General features: G+C 35.4%; 1 protein-coding gene across 1 annotated transcript; it reads left to right on the plus strand.

Moving 5' to 3' along the window:
• Positions 1-3,883: 3,883 nt before the first annotated feature.
• On the plus strand, positions 3,884-6,196 carry LOC104104876 (cytochrome b5, seed isoform). The gene is made up of 3 exons (XM_009613063.4): positions 3,884-4,150; positions 4,970-5,036; positions 5,609-6,196. Exons 1-3 carry the CDS (start codon positions 4,064-4,066, stop codon positions 5,860-5,862), a joined length of 408 nt encoding a protein of 135 aa, XP_009611358.1. The 5' UTR covers positions 3,884-4,063; the 3' UTR covers positions 5,863-6,196.
• The last annotated feature ends 4,877 nt before the right edge of the window (positions 6,197-11,073 follow it).

Here is an 11,073-nt window from a genome sequence, read left to right on the forward strand (position 1 = left end):
TGAACTATTGATAACCTTAAATGGACCACAAAGCCCAGAAGCATACAAAAGTTCATTAAAAAGGACTTTTGGCCCATAGTTGATATACCAAGGCCTTAAGTGTACTCGCTAGAAATTAACTTAAATAGCCGTCTGTCAAAAACAAAAAGAAGGTAAATATATAGCTGATATACAGATGGATGCTTCGCCATGACCGTTCCTCGTTTTTGGCGTTTTAAGGTCATGAAATTGAAATTTCGTCCGATTCTCAGATTTTCGTGTGCATAGCCCACGCCATCTGCATGTATTCGGGCAACCAGACCCGAATCGCCTAAAATTTTTTCGACCCATCAAAACAACCTAGGGAACAATAGTCATCATTTCGCCAGGACTGTTCTTTATTTTTTGTTATTTTAGGGCCATAAAACTAGAATTCTGTCCGATTCCCAAATTTTCATGTGTTATAGCCCACACCATTTGCATGCATCCGGGTGACCGGTCCCGAAATACTATAAAATAAACCCGAAAGTCATGGTGAAATAATAAGTATTGGTCAGTAAAATTTTTTCCATGGACCTACAAAATTTCATGCCAATCGGAGCCGGCAAAAAAAAATCTGCTAAATCAGCATGTACTAATACACATGAACAATGGACATTGATTCGCTAGGACAATTCCTCATTTTTGGCGTTTTAGAGTCATAAAACAAGAATTCACGATGATTTCTGATTTTTTGTATCCTAATGTCCATGACATCATCATGAATTCAGGTTACAGACTTCGAATCACCTAAAATTTTGTGGACCTATCAGAAACGACCTAATGAACAATAGTTATTGTCTCCCCATGAGCTTTCCATATTTTTTTGGCATTTTAGGGGTATAAAACAAAAATTCAAGACGATTTTTAATTTTCGTATGCTAACGTCAAGATGTTGTGAGTTCGAGTCACCCCAAGAGCAAGGTGAGGAGTTCTTGGAGGGAGGGAGCCGAGGGTCTATCGGAAACAGCCTCTCTACCCCAGGGTAGGGGTAAGGTGTGCGTATACACTACCCTCCCCAAACCCCACTAGTGGAATTATACTGGGTTGTTGTTGTTGTTATAACGTCCACGTCATCTTTATGAAAATTTGATAGGAACTGTAAATATGTTTTACGAGCGGTCAAATATTTAACATCCTCCACTATTGCGAGTGTCCATTTTAGTCATTTAGCAGTCTTATAGTATGTTTGGCCAAACTTTTTCTTGGTCAAAAGTGTTTTTTTTGTTAGAAGTATTTTTTTTCTTTCTCAAAGTTAAGGTGTTTGGCAAGCTTTTTGAAGGAAAAAAGTGTTTTTGAATAGAAGCAGAAACAGTGTTTGAGAAGCAGAAAAAAATAGTTTCTCCCCCGAAGCACTTTTGAGAAAAATACACTTAGAAGCACTTTTTAAAAGTTTGGCCAAAGACTAATTATTCCTCAAAAGTGCTTTCCAAATTAATTAGCCAAACACAAATTGCTTCTCACCCAAAGTATTTTTTGAAAAGCACTTTAAAAAAAAAACACTTATCAAAATAAACAGATTTTAGAAGTTTGGCCAAACACGCTATTATTGTTCTGTATAATCTACTGCCTTTGATTCATTTGACTACACATCTCCCTTCTCGCATGCTTACATTTCAGATGATTCTTTTTGTTCTCTGCATGACTAAGCTTAAGTAATTAGTTAACCTTGACCTGTTGTTTCATTATATCAATCTAAGCCAATATAATATTATCGAAAGAAAACCTACTTGATTCGATATTTATTTCACACTGAACAAGTTAATCTTAGAAGTTACATTAAAGTAAAAATGGATGTTAGTTAACCATGATTAAATATTAAATATGTATATACAATACATATTTCAAATATATTGAATTGATGTAAAAATAAAGCGCGAATAAATTTTCTTGATACAGACTCAACCAAAAAAGCTAAGCATTTAACGTGAGCTTTATTTATTAGTTCAATTGATCATCATTTCAACCATTGAGCCTAATATAGACTGCTCAGTATACACTGTACAATTATAAGGTTATTACTGTAGAAAACAATACATCTACAATATAATATTAAAAGTGGAAATCAATAAAACAAGTAGGTGAAAATTATTTTTTAGGTAAAACTTATCTGCGTCAAATGTCACATCACTCAACAACCAGATTAAAAAATTTCTTAATCTGTTGAGCACTCTTTGGTTTTAGGTCTTTCTTTTTATATTTTCTTCCCTTATGTGAATAACTTTTTAGACTGTACGAGTGACATGAATAGAGAAACAAATCCATCTAAGGATTTAAAGAGGCATAGATGATTATACGAGGTGGTTTAACTACCTTTCTAGTAAAATGGTAACTTAATTTAGGAGTAGCTTGGTTTACGTATTAGTTATACGAAAATTATAATACAAGAATTGTTTATACCAAGATTAATAGTGAAGCATTGTAATATAACGATTAATAATGAAGAGATTATAATATATGAATTACTATGAGAATTTTGTTTTTAAATAGTTTTATTCCCGTTGTTAATACACATACTCTTATTTTGCGTATAATAATACACAAATTTTCACATAACTTAATGCATTGACAATAATTTATCTTAACATGCCAACCAAACACTGTAATATACTAAATACTATTGGGATTAATTAGTCCAAACCATCAACCAAACAAACTCTTTAGTCCCTGTATATCAATGTTTGATTTACAATATTAATTATGAAATTGTTAAAATTTATTCATACTCTGTATACACACAAAATCAATAAATACAAACTAAATATTTTTCAAAGATAATTTATTCGCAAGTGATGTATCTTCACTTTAAATTTTAGTTGCTAAAATTACATTATTTGATTCGTTGCAAATGTTTTTACCCTCGAAAAAGAAAAAAGGTGAAAAATAAAGGATGGGCATAAAATCCGAAATACCAAAAAATCGGACCGGAACAAATTAATTTGGTATTTTGGTATATATGGGTTCTTTGATATCGATTCGGTAAGAATTTTTCGGTATTTCGATACAGTTCTCGATATTAAACTTTCGATACTTCGGTATACCGAAATACCGAAATATTTTAGCAAGCCTTAGCTTAAAATCCGATATTAAACCCTTTATTGGGTTGCTTTGATTGTCAATTTATGTTCTATTTTAATCTCCAAATGCAGTTTGTTAAAAGAAATATAGCTATGTTTGTATTAAACCCGGGTTGATTTGGTGGTCAATTTAAGTTTTATTTTAATTTCCTAACTGCAATCTTTTCTAAACAAGTATACTATTGATATGTTTGTATTAACTATTAAGCATAACCTGTTTCTCCATTTTGTACTTGATTTGATCTGTCTTCGTTTAAGAGATTAATCACCTTGTGATATCATCTGTTTAAAAGAAATGAAAAGTTGAAAACTGTTATGGCCAGCTATGTTTAACGTTTTATACTTACTAATGCAAAAATCATTTCAGTTTTGTTTGGGCGGCTACCGAAACTGTACCGAACCAAACAAGAAATATTGAATCGTATCGAACTACTTTGGAACGGTATTTAATATGTACAATTGATTTAGCGAATACCGAAGTACCAAACCGTATTTCTTAGTAGAAATGACACCAGGTAGCCACTTTATAGGCTGTATTTAGGAATTAGCTAGTGCGTCCTAGATTTTAATTTTTTAGTTCAAATTTTCAGGACAAAAATATTCTGAATTGTACAGAAGTTAAGATTTTAAATTTAAAATTTTAGGACAAAATAAGTATGATTAATCTCTAAATAACATACCTAAAAATGACTATTTGTGCACTTACCCCTATTTCTTAAATATCAATACCGAAGTAATGAATGCTAACCGCTTAAAAGCCTAAAACCAAACTTTTACAATGTCCGCCTAACTTACCTCTTCTTCACATTTGATGGCCCAACATTATGGTCTCACCAAACCCCTGCTTCCCTCTCTTTTTTATTAAACCCAACAACTTTTCTTCCACTCCACTCATCTCATTTCCTCCTCCAAAATCATAATCTGATTAATCTTTCAGTTTCAATTTTCTTAGAAAAATTGTCTAATAAATGGGTGGTCAATCTAAGGTCTTCACTTTAGCTGAGGTTTCTAATCACAACAATGCCAAGGATTGTTGGCTTATTATCAGTGGCAAGGTATATATAATAATCTCATGATCTTTTTTGTAATAAAGTTTTCGTCTACTAATGTAATTAACTATGTTGCTGCATTTTTATGTTTTTTTTTTTTTTTTTAAATAATTGGATCTGTTAAAGATTCAATCTTTATCACTTATTTATTTTAAAAAATCGTTCTTTATTACTTACGTTTTGCGTTCTCCTGGTTGGGGAAGAGGGGGTGGGGGTGGTATAGAGTGTAGCTGATCTCCTCTTGTTTTGTGTTATTTTCTTGTTTTGTTTGTCGAGGATTGCATGATTTGTGTAAATGCCTAATTGGTATTTAAGTAACTAAGGGTAGAAAAAGAGGCGAATCCACCCTGGAGGTGGCGTGCACTTTTGCATTCAACCAAAATATGCTTTGTACATAGAGTGCATGACTAATATATCACTAACATATAGTACATGTATACATGGAAATTTTGCCGAACTTTCTGGCGGACTCATTATCCAGCAAGTTTCGACTTGTGCACCATTTGAGGGGGGTTTCCCGGTTATAAAATAAGATTCAGACTTGCAATATTACTACATGTTAAACTGCTGCAGTGGTGCTTTTCTTTCAATTACTGCCAGAATCCAAGGCCTATTTCTTTACGCTTTTGGTTTTAGTAAATTTAGCAATATAGCTAATGATGATTGAACCTGATAATAGTAACCAGAAAAGAGTCTTGAGTCATTTTAGAGATTTCATGTACCTGTATTTAGTGTAATCTAGAAAATCCACTCTCCTTTTCTTTTCCTTATTTTCCCTTTTCCAAGTTTCTCAACTTTTTCATATGGTGCATTTTATTTGAACAGGTGTATAATGTGACGAAGTTCTTGGAAGATCACCCAGGTGGTGGTGAGGTTTTATTGTCCGCAACAGGTAAAATAATTTGACAAATTCTTCCTGCAGTAAACACTCTGTATTTTGGTATTCAAGTTTTCTAATCCTGAATATGTAAAGTATACTTGTGTAATCCTGTAGAATGTAGGAGGATGTAGCTCATGTGTTATTAGTTTAACGGAACCCAATATTTTCGATATGTAAAAGGGAGAATGATAGAAATAGGATACTTCGGTGCCATTATTGATTTTTTTATCCCGGTAACAGAAGTTTGGGAAAAAAGCCCATGCCAGAATTTGCTCGGCAGGATTTCTCAATAGTCAGAATTTAAAGCACGCAACAGTTATGGTGATCGTTAGGATTTTGCCACAGTTTGCTCGGCTGAAAATTCTGGTGATCGCCATAATTTCTGGTGCTTCAAAATTTTGGCGAGCGTGGCTATTTTTCCAAAACTTTTCTTAACGGGGTCAAAATAGAAATGGTGGTTTAAAAAAGGTCAATCCAGCGTAACTTTTCAGTAGGTAAAAAACCACTTAAGTTTCAAAAATTCTGGATGCGCCTCTGCTGTAGAAGACATTGGTTCATAGGCTCGTGATTGTTTCTTTTCGCAGGAAAGGATGCTACCGATGATTTTGAGGATATTGGTCACAGCAGTAGTGCTCGAGCAATGTTGGACGAGTATTACGTAGGTGATATTGATTCTTCAACCATACCAACAAAGGTCAAATACACTCCTCCAAAGCAGCCTCATTACAACCAGGACAAAACAACAGAGTTCATTGTCAAGCTCCTCCAATTCTTGGTTCCTCTCATTATTCTAGGTGTGGCCTTTGGCGTTCACTTCTACACCAAACAGTCAGCTTGAAGATTGATTATGGTGATCTCATAATAAGAATCCAAATTAGCGAGACGTTAGAAGAGCAAAGAGGAAGGGAAAAAAAGAGCTTTTACTTTGTTAACCAGGCAAATAATCTTGGTTAAGTTCTATTCTGGGAACAGTAAAGATATATTTGGTTTCTGTGTTAGTGAGGATGCCTTTGCGTTTCTTTGTTGCCATTTAAATAGTCTTCTTTTTTATTATCCAAGTCTCTGAACTTGGATTCTTGGCTTTTGGTGTTTGCTTTTATAATCTTATCACCTGATATACGTTGCTTTTTTCCAAAGTATGCCAAAAGATGTTATGATTTGCATTGTCAAAATCCTTTCCAATTCTATATTTGAAATTTGTACAAGCGAACCTAATAGATCTCACTGTGTTACAAGGTAAAGTTTGCTTGGCGAGATATTTCTCGGTCGCCAGAATTTTAAAACACGCAACAGTTATGGTAATCGTTAGGATTGTGCCACAAATCCTGGCGGATCACCAGAATTTTTCAGCATTGTGGCTGACAATGCTGAAAATGTTGGAGTATGACACATGTCTGTTATAGCATGCTTCATTCCTCTCTGGTTCTGCCATTTCCCCTTCTGATTAGGAATAGATTTAAATCATACGTATTGTGTAAAAAAATTTAACATTGTGAATGCAGTTGTGACAGGTCACTTTGCCATGTTTTGCAAGTACCACTCTGTGTTTGCTATAAAAGATTACATGTAGTTCTGTTAGTGTATATTAATTAAACTCTTTTTTATTTTACCTACTTGACCTCAGATGCTGCATAAAGTTAAAGAGATGATTTCACAAGCGTATAAAAAACAACTTAAAAAAAGAAACAGGGAGTTGTCCCAAGATGCATGTTGTCATCTTTTTGAGTCGAATATAAAAGATGAGAATAAGAGCTAATATATGTTTATCATATATGAGTTGACACAACACTAAAGTCAGACAAAAAGACCATCAAAGATGTACATCAAAGACAAATCCAATGACAAGAAGAATACGAGGAACCACTTTATCTAAGATGATCCTATGCTTGTAATCTCCGCCACATTTTTTTGTCAGCTAATAAAAAATTGAAATGCATGTTATAGAAAGGGCCATAGAAAGTATCTTATATTCCCTCCCCTTAGTTCTTTTCTCTGTAGCTTATCAATTAACCAGATGAAACCTGGCAAAAACCAATGGCATATTCTGAATTTAACTTCACTAACAACTACAACATACCTAGTATAATCCCACGTATTAGGATTTGGGGAGGGTAATGTGTACGCAGACCTTACCTTTGCCTTTGTGGAAGAAGAGAGACTGTTTCCAATAGACCCTCGACTCAGGCAAGCATAAGTACCACAATAATAACAAGAAATAAGACGGGAAAACACCGAAAAACCAATGTAAAAACAGCATACACAACAAGATAGTAAGATGATCGAAATGTAAAAAAAAAAAAAACTAAAGGTATTCAAATAAGCCTACTACCAATCAAATGTGAGAGTACGTACTAATACTACCGGTATGAATAATCTAGACTATCTAACCTACTATCCTAATCTTCGACCTCCGCATCTTCCTATCACGGGTCATGTCCTCGGTCAGCTGTAGTTGTGCTATGTCATGCCTAATCACCTCACCCCAACTCTTCTTCGGCATACCTTTACCTCTCCTAAGGCCCTCCAATGTCAACCTCTCACACCTCCTTACCGGAGCGTCTGTGCTTCTCTTTTTTCACATGTCCAAACCATCTAAGTCGTGCTTCCAATATCTTGTCCTCAATAGGGGCCATACCCACCTTGTCCCGAATAACTTCATTCTGAATCCTATCTAATCTGGTGTGCTCACACATCCATCTCCACATCCTTATCTCTGCTACCTTCATCTTCTGGACGTGAGAGCTGTTGACTGGCCAACACTTAGCCCCATATAACATAGTCGGTCTGACCACCGCTCTATAAAACATACCTTTAAGTTTTGATCGTACCTTCTTATCACACAAAACACCGGAAGCAAGTCTCCATTTCATCCATCCCACCCAATACGGCATGTGACATCTTCATCAATCACTATGGGTGTTGTTTAACTTCACTGACGGAGAAATATAATTTTTACACAATCACTATGGGTGTTGTTTAACATAATATAGCTTTAATTATCATTTTTATCAGGTTACTAATTAATTCTTATTGTAATAATTTATTAGTATTATCTTATAAATGACTTGATAATGAAATTACTTTTTCTGTAATCACTGCATACAACTTAAGCTCTTATATAAAATGTATATCAAATCATGACTTAGTTAATTAGTAACTTTTCGTTAATTATGCTACAGTAAATTTTGAAAGAAGATGACAACGTAAATAGTAGCGAGTTAAAGTTGAAGAATAGGGGGCCGATAAATGGTAGGGAAGGAAGGGTTAAAGGGTTTGGCAAGAATAGTGTAGGTTTATGGGTAAGGCTAGGTTCACTCAAGATTGACACAATTTGCAAATACTGTTTTCATTTTGTTGATATCTATATATATATATATATATATATATATTAAAGGAATAAAGTTACCATATATAATTGACATTTTAGTTAAGCCAAATGGCAAGCTAATAAATGTCAATAGTTGATGTTTGGCTATAATTACATTTTTTAGTACATTACTTACCTTACATTTTAGGTGCTTTAATACTAAACTAGATTATATTTGCGCTTAATTGAGTCTATTTTATGTGTAGGTACATTGGAGATGAAATTGGAGCAAAGTGAATATTTAAAGTATGAAACATGCTTGAAAACAATAGGAAAGAAGAAGAAAAAAATATTGAGTAGAGGGAAAATGAAGCAGCAGGCGAAGCAAGCTCAGAGGCTCGCGTTAGAGCAGGCGAGGTGAGGTCTTTAGCTCGCGTAGAAGCGCGCGATGCTAGGTTAATGGCGAGGTTGAGCGTACGACAGCCCTCGTGCTGCACAACTTGAGGCGAGGTGAAGCTCGCGTTAACCCTCGCGCCGCACAGCCTGAGGCGAGGTGAAGCTCGCATTAACCCTCACGAGGCGAGGTCCTTAGCGAGCCTGATCCGGATTTTAAAAGCTTATTTCGTCTCTTTCTTGGACTTGGACTTGGGCTATGTTGTTTAGGTTTTGTCCTACACATAGAAATAGTCATTAAACACCACTATTGAGGAGTTTTGCGACCTGAGGCAAGAATAGCTCGTGGAACAACTTTTGGGAGAAAGAATCATCGAGTTCTACATTCCTTCATCTTTAATTTGTAATTTATTTATACAAAATACTTGGAAAATTGTCACTATGAGTATGAGTAGCTAAACTTCTAATCTAGGGTTTTGATGGAACCTATTGGAGGATGATTTTCCTATTACGTTTAATATAGATTTGCCGTAGCTTTTTCTCTATTTGTTCAACTACGTTTATATTGTGGTTGATTGAAGAGCTCTCAATCGACTGTTCCTATTTAGTGTGTATTACTTGGAAGAGAATATATATTTAAGTAGTTGTTGAACAACATCACTCCTAACGTATGTGAGGAATCAATACAGAGGGTTTAAATGTGGGATTAGGAATAACGAAACCTTGGTGCGATCTGAGTGAGTCGTGACTTAGTGCCAGCTAGCATAGTTCGGAAGAATATGTCTAGTAAATTGTGGTAGTTACTCGAAAAAGAATTACGACACTCAAAAAGCTCATGATCGGTAGAGAAAACTTAGGCAAATTTATAAGAAACATAGCAGAAAGGATTCCGACAATAGGGAAAATCATAACCTTAGACCATTCCAAATCTTGTCTACAACATGTTTGTCGTTAGTTATTAATTACTGCATTTTCATTACTTGATCTTTAGTTAGTAAACATCCAATTCGTTATTTAATATTTCTGAAGATTGATTATGTGAATTTGTGCAGATCTAGTAGTTGTGCTTAGTAGGTTAATTCTCTGTGGGATTCGACTCCGGACTTGTTAACCGGATTATATTTACAACGACCGCTTAGTCCTTTTTATAAGGCATAGTTGGGCGTGATCAAATTTCGGCGCCGTTGCCGGGGGATAAACAGTGTTTTTAATTACAGCTAAAAGAAGTGCTAGAATTCTTAGTATAGTCAATTTTCTTCATTTTAAACTAAATACATTGAAATTCTAACGTTTGTAGTCTTGGGTGTTACAGGTGCATGCCTAGAGACTCCTCAAGATCTGGTGAATTGTTCAAAGCATTATCAGATCCTGAGAAAGTTTTCAAGGCATTGAATCATGCAAACAAGAAGGACTAACAACAACAGAACTCAACAGAACGAATCGAACTAGACATGGATGACGTAATAGAAAATCCAAACAACAAAAATAATGCGAATGACCCGAACAATCAGGGTGTGGCGCCTCTTATGCCAGAAGCAGCCTTGTATGATTGGGCAAAACCCACTTCCAAAAATCTGGCAACCGCAATTGCAGTCCCTCAGATACAAGCGGAATCATTTCAAATCACAAACAACATGCTACATTTGTTGCAGAACAAGGGACTGTTCTAAGGATCTTACATTGAAGATCCTCAGCAACATCTGAAAAATTTTCTGTCGATATGTGTAACGCAAAGGCAACCAAATGTGACACCGGAAGCAATAAGGTTGTTGTTGTTTCCATTCTCGGTGATGGGAGAGGCTCAGACTTGGCTCAATTCACTCCCCATAAACTCCATCACTACTTGGGAGGAATTAGTCAAGCAATTTTTGAACAAGTTCTACCCACCCAATAAGACTGCCAAACAAGTTGATGAGATATTGAGCTTCAGGCAGAGACCAACAGAAACATTGCAAGAAACATGGGAGAGGTTCAAAGGTATGCTGGTTAAGTGTCCATATCATGGCATTCCAGATCAGATGTCGGGGCAAAGGTTCTACATGGGATTGGTAGACAGTTTGAAGGCCAAATGTTGATGCTTTAGCAGGTGGAGCATTTTTGAGCAAATCATTCAGAGAATGCAAGATCTTACTTGATAAAATGTCTCAAAACTCTGGATAGATGACAAGAGACTCTACAATCACTCCTATAGTTCACTCAGTAGATTTGGACCCAAAGAACTCCATAGCCGAGAATATAGCCACTCTGATGACGCAAATGAGTATCCTCAGCAAAAAGATTGATGAATCAGGCCAGAAGCAACAGGTACACATAGTTGGCGTGATAATAGGGGCTTATTCACACCATGCA

The sequence above is a fragment of the Nicotiana tomentosiformis genome, chromosome 6 (genome assembly GCF_000390325.3).
Source record: "Nicotiana tomentosiformis chromosome 6, ASM39032v3, whole genome shotgun sequence".
Taxonomy (NCBI): domain Eukaryota; kingdom Viridiplantae; phylum Streptophyta; class Magnoliopsida; order Solanales; family Solanaceae; genus Nicotiana; species Nicotiana tomentosiformis.